The sequence below is a fragment of the Thermobia domestica genome, chromosome 16 (assembly GCF_964235325.1).
Source record: "Thermobia domestica chromosome 16, izTheDome1.hap1.1, whole genome shotgun sequence".
NCBI classification, from domain to species: Eukaryota; Metazoa; Arthropoda; class Insecta; order Zygentoma; family Lepismatidae; genus Thermobia; species Thermobia domestica.
In genome coordinates, this window is record NC_137469.1 from 83,374,190 (window position 1) to 83,393,421 (window position 19,232).

Here is a 19,232-nt window from a genome sequence, read left to right on the forward strand (position 1 = left end):
ACCGAAAAGTTTACAGAAACAAAAATAAAGTTTTTCATTGTTTTATTGTTATGTTTTCCAAGATTTTGCATTGCAAATATTGGTTTTAAAAACAACTGGTATTAATACAGGATTTTAAACTTGTAATTAAACAGAATATTCTAAGAATTGTGCTATATATTTTAAATTATGCTTTATTATGCTTTTAAAATTAGTTTCTTCTGGACACTTAGACAACCACAATCATGTTCAAGGTACCAACCATATGTGTAAATTGCTGTTATGCTTTTTATGGTTTTAATGTTTTTGGGTTGTCCTGCTAATGATGTTTCTTCGTAAAATAAAAGTCTATTTTTAAATGTATTTAGTAGCTAAATTTTTGTTAATAAAATTTTTATCCCAGTTCTTGTCAAGATTTCCTTTTCTCGTGTTAAAAGACTGAGGTTCTTGCTATAATGTTATAATTGGAGAAGTAGCACGGTGCAAAATAGGAATGCCATGAAGAGTATGTTTTGATTTTTTGTAGATGTTTAGAAAGCCCTGAAATAGCTTCTTTATCTTCCCTGGATTTCCTAATGTGTTCAATTACTCTGTTGTTAATACTTCTTTTTGTCATGTTAATGTACGATTCCTTATAAACACAAAAATATTTGGTAAATTAATTTTTGTCAATAACGTAACTGTTATCTTTACTCATGATTCTTTCTAAATTCAAAGATGGCTTTCAACATATTTTAAAATTATGTTTTCTGGTAATGTTTAGTAATCTAGATATCAAACAAGCGAATAACGGAAACGATATCCGTTTGGGAGCTTCTCCACTCTTATTTCCGGGCTTTACTAATTCTTAGTTTTTATACCCTTAAAAATAAACTCTGACATCCTGTCAAAGTTAACTTATCGTAACCATTAACTATACCAATACTAGCAATGTTACTTAACTCTTCTAGCAAGTTTTTAGGTGGGATCATTATTATAAGCTCTCATATATATATAGAGATGCAAAAAAGCCGGCTTTTTTGAATCGATGGTTTTTTTTCACATAAAAAGCCGGCTTTTTGGGGGGGGGGGGGAAACGAGAATTTTGGAAATTTTGGCTTTTTTCATTTTCACGATTTTTCTATCTAAATAGCTTTCTTATAGTATATTCTATAGTTAGATAAGAATTCCATGACCTAAATGCCATATTTCGCTCTGAAATTCACCAGCAAGATGGATGGAGCACATGTTTTACGAATTAAAGCTAACATGAAGAATGTAGTATTTGAGGGCAATTTTAGAGGCTATTTAACTTTATTTTAACTTTTGAGTTATCGACATCTTTTTTCTTCTCTAGATCATTTTAGTTTGTCATCTGTGTTTCATTTCTAAGAGCTTAGTACTCTAGCTTCTAGCACCAAAGTTGAACTTGGCCGTTTTTCTATTTATGCGTCAAAGCGTACGTTTTTCAATATATCCATCAAACCGTACTTCCACATTTCATTTATACTGTAGTTGTGAAGTGATTTAGCAATAATTTTCTGGACACAGCCTTGAATACCAATTTATACAAATAATCAGAAGCGGATTTAGAAAAGTACTTTAGGAGGGTTTTTTTCTGATTGTTTCGTTTTCTAAAAAACTCCTAATTTTATTTGGGAGGTGCTTGAAGTTTATGAGTACAGACATAACTAATATTTCGTTTCATTTATATGTTTAGCAATAATCTTCCGGATACAACCTTAAAGATCATTTTATACTGAGAATCAGTGGTGGATTTAGAAAAGTATTTTGGGAAGGGTTTTTCTTACTAATGTTTAGTTTTTCTAAACATTTGTAATTTTTATTTGACGGTAGCTTAAAGTTTATGAGTAAAGGCATAACTAATAGATATTTCGTTTGTTGCAGACATTCCGTAACTTTGGGGTACAGGCTTCAGTCCGAAAGACCGCTCCCCTAACCTTCGCAAAACTGTCACTGCTGGTAATTAGTAATAATAACGATTTAAAAACAATAAGAAAGGAAGTCGGCCAACTCACAGTACACGCACTATTTCTACTTCACAGATGGAATGAAGAAAAGCTTTGTCAGAATGGTCGAATGCTGAATTGAATCCCGGACTTCCCGATAGAAGCGCAAAAGCTAATCACTCACTCATGTTTGTTGTGCAGTTGTATTTAGCTTAACTTAAATATATTCCGTAGACCTTTTTATTGGGGGGGAGGGGAGTTCCGTAATGATATGTTGAATCCCTCTTGTTAAAAATTCAGAAAACTTGAGGATTGGGTAAACCATGATGGTGGTTATGTAAAACTTAACTGTAGAATTTCAAGAATATACAGAACCAAAAGCTCTAGATGTGCAGCTTTTAAGTGTATCATATAAATCTAAGTATTTCTCTTATGTTTTATTTTAATTTTATTTTGTTTCAAAAAGAGGGTATTTTGAAGTAAAAATACTACATACAATTTTGCTAGTTATTTGTGTATTTTTTAAAAAGATGTGTTTACTTTTAGGGTTGGCTGGTTTACCCCAACTTTTTTTTTTTAATAACTAGTTTAAACCAAAAAAATAAAAAGAACGAAAAATGCGAATCGTGTGAACTTCATGGTGACGTTTCCAGATATCAAACCACCTGCAATAGTTTTATTTCCCTTTCACCTTTTAATCAAGGTGTCCCATGTTCAATTCTCGGTCGAACCATAACCCTTCTTTCATGCGTAAACCAAGTAGCGGTTCAGATGTCAGTTTAAGCGAGTCTTCTCCTTGATAACCTCGGTATTTCGTAAGTATGTTAATCCTAAACATACGAAACGAAACCAAATTGTATATTCCTGCATGCCTAAATGCCTGTTGTTTTATAAAGAAGCCAAGATTGCTTAAATATATTGACAGAAATTGGCAAAATTTATAGATTGCCTACGTAGCTTCCAACATCAGCTTGGATTGGACTTTCAATGATATCTACGTACTAAATTTGTAATTTAATACCTCAGTTTTAGCGTACTGATTATGATACGTTGACCTTTAAATTTTATATGCAAAGCAATAACAGGATTTTTCCGTTATTGTCTTACATTTCAAGTAATGACGGGATTTTCCCGATGGTTAGAGCGGGAGATTCTCAATTTAAGAAATTTACTGACCGGACTTCTTTAAGCTTATGGAAGTTCTTCCGGCATAACCCCGCTGTTGCATAATAACACCAAGGCGAAACAAACTTATTTCTGTGAATATGTAATACAAATACATAAAGCAAAGAATCTAAATAAAAAAACCTGGTTTAAACCAAAAAAGCCTCGTTTAAACATCCCCCCCCCCCCAAAACGGGTTTTTGGCATTTTCAAAACAAACCATGGTTCTTGCCAACTCTGCTTACTTTTGTATATAGGAGGTTAAAAAATTCTTATTATATACATTGGTTAATCCTTTCGAATTCATAATGTAAATATATTGAAGAAAAATCGTTTGAAATATCTTTTCGAAATTCATAGTTTATTTTCGAGATTTTATATTATTATCAGCATCAACCACTAATTAAATGACTTTTTGTGTTATAGAGAAGCGAAACAAAGTCTGCTTTATCAATTTAGAGCAGAAATTTGAAAAAAGCCCAAAATTTCCCAAGCAAAAAAGCGAAGCAGAAAAAACCGAGTTTTTTTCCAAAAAAGCCGGGTTTTTTCCGAGCCCTTGCATCTCTCTCTCTATATATATATATTAATCCAAATATTAACTTTTATCTGCCAAGGACAAACCGATTTCTTATGTATGTAGATGTTACTCGAAGTAGATTTTTTAAATATAAATTTTTGATTGGAATCTATTCCGTCTATGAAACGTTAAGGACTAAAAAATTAATAGTCTTTTTTTTTTTAACGTAAATTTAATTTTGGGACTGTTTGTTCCAAATGCTTCACGAAAACTTTTGCTCTTCACGGGAATATCTCCAAATCACTATTGTGATAATAACTAATATGTATTCCTTACGTTCAATTAGTGATTATACTATACTAACTAAAAATAACAAACACTAACCTTGTATCCAACAATAATTATTTCTTCTTATATCATGTCAGCCTTCTATCTTATAGCGTCCAATAACAAGTACATTATTCTAACTAACACTTTATGACTATACTATACCATATACTACATAAACTTACAATCATATTACAAAATATAATAGAGTGTAAACGAATACAGTTAAAAATAAACTGCATAAAGTAATCAAGCAGTAAATGTAGGCAACAAGGATAAAGTTAATGTCTAACAATGTCACCTCTTAAACGGATGGAAATAAACAGAGCAATAAATCATTTGGACCAAAATAATCAAACTAAGAGTGTAGCGAACCAATCGTTGAAAACGTACATACCATTTAGGAACTTGATATATTTTATGATGAAAAATGCTTATAATTTTAGCACTAGACTCATTTTGATATATTAATTGTTTATCTCCTACTACATTACTTTTAATGGGTTGTACGAGTGTTTATGTATCACCCGTAATTATATTGAATTTTTAATAGAAATTTGACCTATTTCTTTCATGCTTTGTTATGAAACTATGAGCATGGCGGCGACTTTTTCACATGACTCTCCTATGCATCCTTGAATTTTGATACCAATTATAGCTCAATTCTCTCTATTTTCTATGTTCAAGTATGGCTAATATTATTATTCTTTGTCAATAGCGAAAAAAAGATCTACAATTTTGTGATAACTTGATGCTTGACCTCTTTGTCCCGTCCTGAATATTGAGTCGCGAAACGCTTTCAATTGACAGGGTATCAACCCAAGCAAGCATAATCAAATTCTCCGACTTTCCCTGACATTTTCCCTGACAAAATTATAATTTTCCCTGACTCTGTCATTCTTTTTTCTTAGTATAACTCATGAAAAATAACTTATATTTAAAGTAAACTGTAAGTTTTAATCATTGTTTATATGTTTATACAATATTCTGCAAACGTACAAGCGAACCAATTCATTTACAGTAGAGCGTCGATTATCCGAAGTAATTGGGGGACATGGGTGTTCGGAAAACTGGTTTGTTCGGATAATCGAACTGTACATATTTATTTGCCAAAAAGAAGTACTGTACAGTAAATTTATTCATAAAAAGAAGTGTGCTGATTGTTGAAACACAGCGACTGGCGGCTTGGCCGGTCAGCAGCGCCTTATGAAGGCCCCATTAGAAGCAATGTTCCGCCAACGGTGGCTCAGTGCGGCGACTACTGTGGGAAACTTGGTTTGGGAGTGAGGGGGATGATGGACGGTAGGATGGGAGAGTAACAGGTGCGAGCGAGTACACAGTTCGGTTAAGCGGTCGTTCGGTTGACCGACGTTCGGATAATCGACGCTCTACTGTACCTGTAATTTATAACTATTTTAGTGACATTCCTTCACCCCTCACAGCCTGGGAAAGATTTTTTTCCCTGACACACAATAAAATTCCCTGACATTTTCCCTGATCCTGCAAATTCCCTGACTTTCCCTGACTGGTAGACACCCTGATTGAGAACTCGTGCATAAACTTTGTTAATGCACTTTGATGTAATTCTCGTGGCTTCAGAATTGAAAGTTTCAAGGTAGGTTATTTATCACATGGCAACACACTAAAATGGAAAGTTGGCTCAGGTAGACCAAAAATGATAACAGATACAACTGACAGATTTAACCAGTCAACTTCCAGTGTCACCTACAGGTGACACTACTTGAAAGGAGTCTGCTTCCTCGTATGATACGTAGACTTCGAAACTTTTTTGTGTGGTGATGCAACGTACATAGATAAGTTGCTGGTGCTACTGTGGTTCACTATTACCTTCTGGTGAACGATCAGTGAACAATAATTTCCCTCTATATGTCATTGTGATGCAAAAGTTCGCTATAATGTTGTCTAAAAGGTACGTACACAACTTAAATCTCGAATATCTAATACAGAAACGTACATAATGTATTACAATGCCTATTTGTATTTATCAGTTACGATTTAGGGTCCCAAAATTACGTTTGTAATTTGGGTGTCACCTAGGTGACACTGGGCATTGTACGTTTACAAATACGTAGAGTTTCAATACTACCCTGGTCACGGTTGATTTTGAGCAGGAAATGATACTGCATTTAGCCGGAGCCAGAGCATACGAAGAAACAGATTCCTGGAAATATAGAAGTACTTGCACGTCTGTGACAATATGAACTTGCCACCGGATGAGTGGCTGAACTAAGGATTTTACGCTACTAAACCGAACCTTTTTGTGAAATTTTGAAAACGTATCATCTGGTCAGTCTCTATGGATGAGACAATTATGCCGTATTATGAATATCACGGAGCTAAACAGCATATCCATGGAAAACTGTTGCGATTTGATTATAAGATGTGGTCAATGGCTACTCATATTGGATAAGAGTTGTACGCAGCGGCGATGTGCTAATTGTCACAAGCGTATATGATTGACGTGTAAGAAATGAAATGTTGGTTTGCACGTTCACTGCTGGTATGAGTATCACGTCAAAACGTGTGTCTATAGAAGAATTGCAGAAAATTCATTTTGTAATGCGTATTGTGAGGTATTATCAATGATCTACCTCATTGGCCTATATGGAAACACAACTGTTAATTTGTTAAATGTACCGATGTCAAAATATATGTCTTGAGAAAGATATCCTCTGAAATTGTTCTTATAATGTCCAGTGTCACCTAGAGGTGGCACTCCCATATTATTAGTAGTATTATGTTTTTGAACTAAATAAGACATAGTTTATAATCAGTAAGCCCAAACCGCTTAAAACATGTAGTAGTGCAAGAAAAATTCACTTCCATTAACTTATGGGCGTTGACGGATTAAAATATTAAGTAGTATCTGATTCGTCAATAACAGCCACAGGTCTAACAGCCAACATTTCACCGTTACAAAATATCGTTCATTTTTTCGTTATTATTTTGTTTCAATTCTATTTATGCTGTTATTTGTTTCAATTTAATTTTATTCTATTTTACTAATCCATTAATTTTAAGATTTGAATCTAATATGGTCGAATTATAATTTTCCATTCATTGTAAATTTGCTTTGTGTACTATCATTGCAAACTATCTATGGCATTGTAATGGCATTGCAATGGCATTGTAAACTATCTATGGATTTGAACATCCTGTTTTCTACTAGTCATTGAACTAGTAAAATTATAGAATTATAGAATCGAAAATTATAGAACTGTAAAATTATAGAATCGAAAAGTTTGAAACTTAACTGAAAACAATATTGAAAATATTAATATAATTGATTTATTCACTATAATTGTGATTGTACACCTTTAAACCAATTTTTTTTACAGCCAATTTCGTTAACTTATGTTTCAAATATCAAATGTGTAGCGAAACGACGATCATGCACCTGTAAAACTTTAATCGCCTTAGTTCTTTGATTCGATGATTCTGCTGAAATTAAAGAAAGCGAACTTTTTAAGTTACTTATTCTCTATTTGATGTTCAATAGTAATATAATGTTTCTAAAACTGACAGCTATTTACTTAGAACTCTGTTCTGCATGCGTACATCTAATTACATTACTCTAGCTCAGATCTCCGGGTTTCGCTCGATGTATTCGGATTTGTATTACATTAGGCGGGCCTCCGAACCAATGATCTTAATCTACGAGCTTAAATAATAAATTATATCGGTTGGTTGGAGTTTAGAGTCCCTTTTCAGCACTGACGGTATATAAGATGTGGATCTACAGTTTAAAGTGGAATCCGTTTCACCAAGGGTTTCAAATTTCAAGGCTCTCCCACTGGGAATCGGACCCGGGATCCCGTACATCAAAGACACATTAGACCAGCGGTGAGGGCTATAATTAATTATGTATGCCATTTATATTGCACTTAGTTATTTCCATTTTATTACTTCCTCTTCTGAAAAGAATAGCTTTTATTCTGGCACAGCCCATAATCTGCCGTCATTTGCACTAAATTTGTGTTCGTTCATTTTTATCTTATTATTATTATTATTATTATTATTATTATTATTATTATTATTATTATTATTATTATTATTATTATTATTACACCCTCTACTAAGCTATTGTTTATTTTTTGTATATCCCTTCTCTGTTTTCAATCTTTTTTATTATTTTTGTGTTTGTCTCTTTTTCTTCTTTTTCACCAGGGACTTCCTTTTGTAAATTTATTTGATTTTACAGTTGCTTCATTATACCACCAAAGCGGACTGTCTCTAAAAATGTATTTTGTAAAGCATCGCCGGGGCAAACGTGTATGAAATCTCAGCATTAGGAGTTGTAATATATAGTTTCTTTTCCATTTGGCCCATGGTTTGCAAACTGCAGTATTAGAAATGTTCCAGTAAAATTTTCCTGGGCCCAATCTATTTTGATTTTTCCTCACTAGTATAATTTCCTATTATGTTATTTGCAAGTACAATATTTTTATTGTACAACAGGCTAGGTTTCAATCTTTTCATTGTTGCGCCTGTATTATCACCCAGCACCAATACTATTTTCATTTATTTGTTTGAAACTTAAAAAATAATTAGTTTCGATGGAAATGACTTGAATAGTGAGTTTTCTGTTTAGAAATCTATAATATCAACACTTGACAGGAATGATATATTGTGTATTGTATATTGTATATTATGGATTGCGTTTTTTGAGACAACAGATATAATTAACATGTTCAAAATAATGGACTATATTCTCGCTATATTAGTCAGTGATGCACATATCGAACGAGTGTTTGCTGTAATGAAAACTTTATGGTCAAAAAATACAAACAGAATGTCAAAGGAAGTTTGATGGCTGAAGTTTGTGTCTAGATGAACTTGAAAATGACATGTCAAGATTTTCACAAAATGGTTAAGGAAGATATGCCACTCTTCTTGAAGCCATGAGAAACTCAAAAGAATATGAACAGTAAGGTAGGCGTAGTGTAGCATATTAGTAATAGTACTGTTACTAGTTAGTAATAGCTGTTAAAAAAGTGCAATGGCAATAATATGCAGAAATCTGTTTCAAATTTGAGTCCCTAATTTCACAGTTTGCTTGTCTTCAGGGTTGCCTTCAGCTTAATCAAGCAACACTGTTCGAATCCTAGACTTAAGTACTATGTCCTCGAACTCGCTATAGTCTCGATGCTAAAATCTAAATTCATATTTACTCTGTATTAGCGGATTACAAGGAAATAAATAATTTATAGAACAAATAAAAAAATATATTTAGAAATGTCAGCTTCATTCTAAATGAAATTCTCATTTAACCGTATTATCAATAGCAGAAAATATTTTCTTTCCGTTTAATTTGGATTTTTAGCTTCTCTGGTGTTCCTTTGTAGCAGAATATCTAGTGCATTTGCATTTAATGGTTTAGAGTCGATATCCTGTAGAAACATAGAATTTCTGATATTGACTCAGTATCGCTCGTCAATTTCAAAAGGCAAAAGCTATGTCCTAGAAAGTTAGAAATAGCAGCGCAGGAAATTGAAGTGTTGATTGCACGTAGCCCAACTAAGCCTGAAATAAGCCAATAGCTTTTTCTTCATTTTAAAGTAATCCAAACATATTTCGCTACTTCTGGATCGAATGTCCAGTGTTTTAATATTAACCTTAGGTCGATATCTTTAATTGGTTCTTTTTCATGATATTATGACTGCTTACATAAAGTCATGATGGAATCATGATACCGCAGCTCCCCCGTTACATGCTGATAGATAATTATATTACATTAGGTGAAGCGAGAGATCAATTGAAACAAATGTTGATACATTACAATAAAATTACAGAATGTCGTTAGAATAATTATACTCCTGGTATTCCGGATTGAAGTATCAATGAGATCTACCCTATTGAATACAAAACACAATGCATCAAGATTGGTGATCAACATATAAGTGTGCAATAGCATGCAAGAGAAAATAACACAGTATAGGATAGAAATCGAGGAAAGAATAACAGCATGTTGATAAACAATTAAGAACAACATGAAGTATTTGAATTCACTGAAAATTTATATACAGCAAAGAGGCACAGAATTTATCTTTTTATACATTCATTAATATTATATTTTACTCATTTCAATATTAATACCTATTTATATCACTAAATACACTTATTATCCATTACCTGTTCATCACTTACTTCTCATTTGTGCAGATTCATATGAATTGGTCTCATATACACTATTTACTATCAGTCTAATCTGATACTCAAGTGCATTAAACTTTTCCTCTGCTAACGTTCAATATCTCTATACAATAAAACTAGAAATACATAGGTTTTAAATAACAAAACGTACCATTAAGAATATTTGCATGCAAAGACAATAATCACCATTGTCACTGATCAGGATTAAAGCAGCAGCGAGGTCTTACTATTTCAAATCAATATTCTAAACGGGGTAGACCTACAAGAAGAAAAGTTTCGAGAGACGAGGCTTAATCTAGTCTTCATTCCATACTATTCATACAACTAAAAACAAATTGTTGCTTCCTTCAAAGTATCAGTGAATTAAGCAGGGTTGTTCTGTTTAAAACAAACGATTAAAACTTGTTTTAAACAATTGATTTTGTTTAAAACAAATTTTGTATACGTTTTAAACATTTTGTTTTAAACGTGTATTTTTAAGACTTGTTTTAAAAAAATCTGGCAGAGAAAGAAAATTGTCAAAAAGTGCTCCCCATTCAGAAGACTATTTTCTTCCAATGTGAATGTTTTGATTTCTTCTGGCTACAGCAGGTCAATGTGGTGATCTGCAATTTATGTTGTTTCTTTCTTCCTCTTATTTTTAACATATATTGTATTGTTTAAATGCTTCTCAGTTGAGTTGCGAGAAAGTATCGTAGTCGAAGGTTGGACTATTTCTAGAGTCGAAGGTTGGACTACTTGTAGAACTGATATTAAAAAACAAATAATAATTATCATAGAAACAAATTTTTGTGTTGTATTCAGAAAAAAAATAAAAGATTATTTGCTAAATTGCGGTTCTGAAATTACAATATCGCAGGCATTCGTTGATACAGTACATGTTGGTTCTCAATCTCCGTACAACTTTGAATCGTTTAACATGAGTTTTACGGAAGAAAAAAGGGCATCATTTGGAGTAAATTTATTAAAGTAAATCAAAATCTATCAGATAAGAAAACGACCATACGAGCTCGTTACAAAACTTGTAGAAAAGAAATGGTTCGTTTAGTTCAAAGAATGAAGAATCATGAAAAATGCAATGCTGTGAAAAACCTGGAAACGGAAACAAATGGTAAAAGTGTTGATTCGAAAATTGCTTCTGGTGGTTCTAACGTCAGTGATGTGGTTGAAATGCAACTGGAAACTTCAGGTAAGAATTAATTTTGTATTAACAACATCTTTTTCATTATATTATGAAAATTTTATTTCGTCCCTCCTCCCAACCTCAGTTCTAAATTTTCTTTAAAACTTTACAACTTAGCATAGCTTGCATGAAGGGACCAGGCGAGAAAGTGCAAGGTATGGCAGTCGCCCGCGTAAGTAACCATTAAAGCGTGATACTTATTGTAACATCAGTGTCAAACGACAGTGTCTGGGACAATCTGATCTCAATTTGTTCGTCTGTCTGTATGTATACAACACGCTTCAGGGCGCACTTTTCGGTCTTTTAACATTAAAATTTAAGTGTAGAGGCACGAGACGTCGGAATTTGCTGTATAGATTTTGACTGCGATACGATGTAAAATTTCAAATCAGTGGTTCGGATCCCACTTTAAACAAAAAAGCCCTGTCTCAAATAATCTTGCTACTGATGCAAGACTGTAGTCAATCAAAGTAAACAAACTAATTTTACGCGTTTCAAACAAACTTGGGTTACAGGATAAATCTGGCTCCAACTCAGTTTTTATAAAATGGTTAAGATATGGGGCGTTTAGAGGACAAGGGATCCAAGTCCATTTTCAGAAAGGTTCACTTTTGCTCAGCAAGCGTAGTATCTTCGTAGCCAAGAGGGTACGAAATAAATGAAACAAAAACCATGTGAAAGGGTACGGACCAGAGTTTCATAGGACAACCGCCAGACAAGGCCGTTGATGCAATGGGGGAGGAGGGCTAATTTCCCCCTCCTTGCTCATAAATCTAAAATATTAATATTATATTGTGTACGCTGCAGCGTGGGAATGATTAACAAGTCAAGCTCCGGATGCCATAGTCAATGATGCATAATTACGTTAAATAAATGCAGGGTGTGTCCAAAAGAATACACCGACGGAAAACGTCATATTTTCACAACCACGAATCCAAGATGAAAGAAAGAAAACTACATGATAAGATGCGATCTAGAATTTTATATAATTGCCGCTAGAGAGGAGCGTAAGTTTTGAAGTCATCCGCTCCCTACCCTGAATTTCAGATTTTGGGGGCATAATGCAGATTTAGAAACCTTTTGCTGAGCAAAGTTCAACATAAAATTGAAGTCCTTACACCGAACAAATACGGATTTTGGTAAGTTATAATCTATTTCCATTGGCTGTATGGAGCTATAGGTCTATATTGCTCTCTTGTATATTTTTTGGCCCATAAATTCCAAAGGTAGCTCCACTTTCGAGTTTCGGGTCTGCTTAAAATTCTGGAAATTGGGCATAAGCAACTTTCCAGTGTTTACTTGCTGTTACCGCATATCTGCTTTAGTGCTCCGTCATCTATTGTATCGTTTCTTTCGTCGTGAGTATTTTCTGTACTGTATTCTGCAGTTTTCAGTGCTTACTGTTCTTTTGTTGTTACTGTAGAGAACAATACAGTCATTTTTGAGTTCAGAGATTGTCAATTTCTCTGTAAATCCGTATTATTCTGTATTTTATGATAATTCGACCTTTTTCACGTTCCGACCCTACCCCCAGTCCCAAAGGTGAAGGATTAGAGGGGTTCTACTATAATCAAATTTTACAACAAAATCTCACCCGCCTCCACGAAACGCGAGCTTAGCCCCTAACGGCATAACTAGAAACTTTCAGAAACGGTAACTCCGAAATGACTTGTATTCGGGCTAAAATAACCGCACAACCGTATTTCTCGTAAAATTCTAGCCTTAAAACATGTAACATGACTCCCTTTGCAATTGAAATTTCGAATACCAATCAAAGATGTCCGCCATGATGCTTGATAGCACCATCTTGTGTGTCAGACCACTTTCAAGTTTCATCATTCTCCCTCAACCCGGACTCAACACACAAGGATGGTGAGGACTTTTGTTGGTATGTATATTGATAGGTTGTGCGAAACCTCTATAGTAGGTAGATTTTAAAATCTACCAAAAAACCTTATTACAAATAATAAAGTACGAGAGTCACTGGCAAGAGGGTGTAATAAAAGGGGGTGGTGATATGAAATAAGTTGAGAATTACTGATCTATACTGAAATATTCTGCATCCAACACAGTGTAGTCTTAACGAGAATAAAATAAATGTAGAGATCGGTTGTAAGAGCAAAAAAGTCTTAATAAATACGTTATTACATGATTTTGAAATATGTTTAAAATCATGTTTTAAACTGTCAAAATGTTTAAAACATTTCGAACACCTTTTTCATGTTTTAAACACTTTTATTTTTTTAACTATTTTTTCCAACTCTGGAATTAAGACGTAAGTTATACCTTCCTTTCTGAATTATCTGAACCATAGGAGAGAGTGCTCCGATGAAATATCCTGGTGGAGTCTTGGTAGAGTGAATGCCCCTAGTGAAAGAGCAAAAACATGTAGCAGACAAAGAAGGGGCCACATAAATACGTCTGTATTATGACTCTCGTAAGCATAAACATAACATGGGCATGCTGCATATTAATAGTCAACTAGTCCTCGGACACAGGGAAGTTGTAGGAGTACTCAGACCTACAACGCTCAATGACCGTACAATTTCCGAGAAGTCTCTAAAGATTATAGACCAACGGTGGTTTATTTGCTTTGCATAAAAGTTAACAACGGGACTACGTAGGAGTTTGTTTTAACAATATGGCACATACTGTCATTCTTAAAATTATGACCAGTCTATCGACACTCCACTTCTAAAACTGCACCAAGTCGTTTAGATTCTACATGGGAATAAAAATATTTACAAAGTTATATAAATAGACGTAAAGAATCATTACCTTCTCTTTAGCTTCGCCATGCAGTAGACAGCCAATATAAAGGGTCATCTACGAATTGTTTTCTAATTTGACAGAGTTCACGTCAAATAATTGACCTAAATCACTAAGTTCGTGTATCTTGAAGATATTATAGGCATATCCTTTACACTTTATTGCCTTAATACTATCTTTTATACCAACCTTAATCCTTTATTTTGCTTTTTCATCTCTTCCTTTTCGGACTGTAATTTCTTGATGTCTAAATCTTTTAAGTTCATTTGGAACTTCATATTGTCCAACTTATGCTCAAGAGAACTTGGATCTTCTTCACTATTGTCTTGACTGGATACATTAAAATATATCCTATGAATCTCCTTTTCAGTTGTTTTACTTCTACATTGTGGGCAGGATTTAGACCTTAAAAAAGAAAAAGAAAAAAAAAAAGAATTGATACTTTTACAAAATAAAGTTTGGGTTTAAATGGTTAACAATTTCTATGAAGAATCTAAAAAAAAAAAAAAAAATCTACTGGTAATAACTGTATGTGGGAAATCGATGTAGAATTGTAGCACATCTGCTGCGATTTCCTTTCGACTAAAATATATTTATATACCATATCTGCTGCGTATAATATGCAATTTTTCTCTTGAAATAGGCCCAAAAATGAGTTGTGTCTTATATGCCAATACAGAGATTTTAATTATTTCAATTTCAGAAGTTTCTCTAATTCCATGTTGTTTATTGTCTTCCTTGTTTCCCTACGGTGTGCAACGGCCTCCCAATAACGTACAGTTCAGTGAGTCAGTAAATGCTGTTTGGATACAATAGTTCTATTTATTATTTCAATGTGTTTGCTTTTCTCTAAACGCACATTGTTATATAATTCCCAGCCACCTGTAATTCTACATTTAGTTACGCATTGGTAACTCCATATGAAGGGTAAGGGGGAAAAAGAAGGAATGTCACAAAACTGCATTTTCGAGAAAACGGCGTTTTAATATTGAAAACCGCGTAAAAAGAATAGGGTAGTTAAATCTTTTTCGTTTTTTCCATGGGCATTTCTACATCTACGCATGCATGGCATATAGTCAAATAGTACCACGATTCACCAATAGATAGGACAGAGCACCCGATAAAGCACATACATGGACATTCCTTGTTCTTTCCCCTTACCTTTCATATACTGTATATTATTTGCTAAAGCATCACTATATATTTTTGAAAAAAAAAATAATATTCAGTGATTTTTTTCTTTCTTTCTCAAAATTGAATACAAAAAGCGGAGTGCGTCTTGTACACCAGCAGACACGGTACATACTTATTGAATGGAGGAAAAAAAACTCATAGCGTCCACTATGAACAGTGAACAAAGCACAGCTACAGCCGCATTTCCTTTCATAACACAAATCACATATAAATGCACAAATTTTCCATTGTAACAAAAAGAAACAAAATGACTGATTTTTCATTAGAAACGAGTGAAAAACACAGTAGTCATATTTATATTTCTAATTACTTAACTTTCACAAACTTGAATACAGGAAACTTTCTTGTAGATTAAAAAGGGAGAAGATTGCTCCAATTGATGAAAAATATTGAAGAGAGTAACTAACTGTTAAATGTCAAAACGAAGAGATCACAGAAGTCTGAAGTGCATGGAAGCTTCGCAATTTACAGTGAATAACTTCCAGTGATTGCAGAATACTTACGACGATAACAATATGAACCCTTTATTGAATGCAAGAATACAATTAACGCTAAGCGGAGTGCCTTGAAACGATTTTCAATTATGTAAACTTATCATTTCTCATAAAGTGTTCTTAAAAATAAAATAAAGTAACAATCCTGGCCACTCATTTGCTTTCAATGATCCTATTTCTTACCCATAACCGCAAATAAATCGAACAACAATGAACTTTCTTTGGATTTTTTAAATCCAAACTGCAAAAATGGTCGTGCCTACAGTTGTAATAGTACGGCCTATCAGATAGCATTATATATATACGATGGAGTATTTATATTGATACGCCCTTGTAACTTTTAAAATAGATACAAACGTCCAAATTTCACCAAAGTACAACAGTGTCGAATACAGCAATCAGAAACAAAGTTAAAGGAATTGAAATTTTAGCTTTTTTCAAAGAACCTTATTTCGAAAAAGTGCTTAGTTAAGTATAACACCAAATTACGTACATGGTATTTAATAAAGATCACAATGTCGTTTACAATAAATACATATATGGATTGATCACTAAACTTATTAAATTTAGATAAACAATAGGACTTTATAACAAACAATTCAGTTCATAAACAATTATAGATTTTTCGTAGATACAATATTGCACTTAAAATACCATAGAAATAACATTCAGTAAAAATCAAAAGTGCGTACAGTATCTTCCAAAATGATAGTATAGCAACATTAAGACTAGCTTCAAAACGATGGAAACACATACTGACGATGTTTATATGTGTACTGCGTATATTGTTCACACATTTTTGTACATTTTCCAATTTTATAAGTTCTCTTTTGGTACACAATGTAATTAAAGGTATTCATATCATACTACATTGTTGAAGCAAAAATGCCATACTGCAGGATGTAAGGAAATTTCGGATTCAATGAACATTTGACCTGTCGATGGTTGCAGATTTGTCAATTGACTTTAAAATCAAGAATAAATAAAATATAAGAAATAAGGTAAGAAACTGTAGTCCTTATTATTGAAATAACATATGTGCACGTTTATAATAACCTGTAGCACATTCAAGCATATATAAGTGTAGTTTACTCTATTTATCGTGTGATATGGCCTATAGTGTGATCTGCACTACTTTGTATATAATGCTTATAGCACTGGTTTATTCTTTGTTGAATTTCTTATATTCATAATACTAGCAGGATGCTCATTCCTAGCACGGGATGAATAAGATTTATGGAAAATATGTGAAAGATAAATACAAAACATTTCTAGTTTCTAAGCACCTGTTGATTCAACTTAAATTTCACTAGGGTTCGTAAACTCTAACACACTCGTTTCTAAATAACTTGTCCGTTAATGTCTTTTCGCAGTGTTAAAATTTAGCCAAGTCGGACTTCTCGCATGAGATATTCATATCTGTATTATGCATGCTTGAAAAGAAATATACTGTATATATAAAAAATTACATGAACTGACAAAATAAGCGGGTACTTCCGGTTGACGTGGAAAGTTGAAACTTGGCATGATTGTAGGCTTTCGAAACTAATCCACAGGAAAATTGCCAAAAGTGAATATTTTTAATTTTTAGGGGGGTTTAAAGGGAGGATGAAGAATTTCCCCATGTTATTTAAATGGGCCTTTTTCTGGACCTACAATATCACGGTTTAGGTACTTGCAATTCGGTATGCTTGTATGTTTTCGTTACCCTTACCTAATTAAGTTACTAAAAACAAAATTTTTAAATTTTAAGTGGTTTTATGGGAAACTGAAGAATCTTCCCCATGTTATTTATATGGGACACCTTTTAACCCCGAAATTATTGGGCACTTCCCGTAGGGCTACAATGATTAAATTTGATATGATTGTAGCTTTCCACGACTAACCGACAGCAAAATTGCCAAAAATCAATACTTTTAATTTTTAGAGGGTCTAAAGGGGCGATGAAGAAATTGCGCATGTTATTTAAATGCTTTTTTTTTCTGACTTATAATCCCATATTTTAAATATTTGGAATTGAAATAAAAGCTGAAATTCGGTATGCTTGTAAGTTTTCGTTAGCGTCACGTAAGTAAATCACCAAAAATAAAAAATCCAACTATAGAGTCGTTTTGTGGAGAACTGAAAAATCTTCCTCATGTTATTTATATGGCATGGTTGTAGCCTTCCGGAACTAATCCACAGGGAAATTGCCAAAAGTGAATAGTTTTAGTTTTTAAGGGGTCTAAAGGGGAATGAAGAAATTCCCATATTATTTAAATAGGCGTTTTCTTGGTATACAATATCTTATCTTTTAGATAGTTGAAATAAAAGAAACCTGAGATTTGGTAGAATTGTGGGTTTAACATGTGCGAGGCCGTAGGCCGAGCAAACGTGGGTGTCTAGCTAGCCAAAGGTTTCCTATTCCTACAGTAATCAATTAGACATAACTTTTCTCTAAATATTTTATAATGTTTACTCTGCAAAAAAATCGGAAAATTTAACGCAACAAATAACACTGTGTTACAGTGGTTTTCTTTTCTGAAAGTTATTCACTGATTGTTGATTGATTGAGTGATTGATTTTGAGTTTTACGTCCCGTTCAGCAGCGAGGCTATATGAGACGTGGACCTACTGATTAACGTGGAATCCGAACCACATGAGCTCCCGCCGGGAATCGAACCCGGGTCTCCCGTGCCAAAGGCGCGTACGCTAACCGCTTAGCCACGGAGGAGCTCTTATTCACTGATTGTAGTTGTACTCCAAGCCCTGATCTTAAAGCCATAAGTCGCCCGTTTGTATCAGCCTCCAATTTCCCAAAATTGGTGGAAAAGGGATTTTTAATAATAAATTTTCCCTTCTCAAGTTAGCAAGACTTCTTGCTATGTAGTTGCAACACTGTGTAAAAATCTATATTTGTGGAATTGTGGCTCATTGTTTAGACTTCCTTATTTGTGATTTTGCTGCAGGTGTAAGGACTAGACTGGAAGGATTGGGAGGTTGTGCACTGGAAATATACAGCTCTTATTGTTGACAGCTTAGTCTGAGGGACAAAGATAAAAGTGTGTTGCTGGATATCACTCTTAAGATTTTTTCTAAAAGGTATTTGGGTAAGTTGTGTGCAGTGAGTCCTGTCAAGAAATTGCTTGAATAACTCTAACAGATTCTGTTACATATGTGGGAGAGTGACTATTAAATCCAATGTTACACAGGTAACACCGCTTGTGAATAAAATTTATGAATTGTACTTCGAGTGCAAAGTCGGGGATCAGGTTAATAAAAAAAAAGGGGGGAGGGCTCCACATGTGCTTGTTCAGTGTGCCAATGGTGTGGCATGAGCCGAAAGACCACACGTCAGACTGTTATTTTTGTTTAACAAGCATAAGTGAAATAACCTCAAAAACCCCTAAGTCAATCATATACATTTACAGTCCGCTGTTCGACCTCTTCCACAGCAAAGAGTTAACTGTGCCTGTTCCGTCGAGGAAATGGTCATTGGGAGA

General features: G+C 33.7%; 1 protein-coding gene across 4 annotated transcripts in view; it reads right to left on the reverse strand.

The window, feature by feature from the left end:
- The window catches only part of LOC145673202 (E3 ubiquitin-protein ligase TRAIP-like), a 78,763-nt gene that overhangs the window by 30,977 nt on the left and 28,554 nt on the right, over positions 1 to 19,232 (reverse strand). For all 4 annotated transcript variants that reach the window (XM_081742677.1, XM_081742676.1, XM_081742675.1 and 1 more), the window contains exon 3: positions 14,252 to 14,467. In XM_081742677.1, coding sequence (XP_081598803.1) covers positions 14,252 to 14,467 — 216 coding nt within the window. The remainder of the gene's footprint in view (positions 1 to 14,251; positions 14,468 to 19,232) is intronic.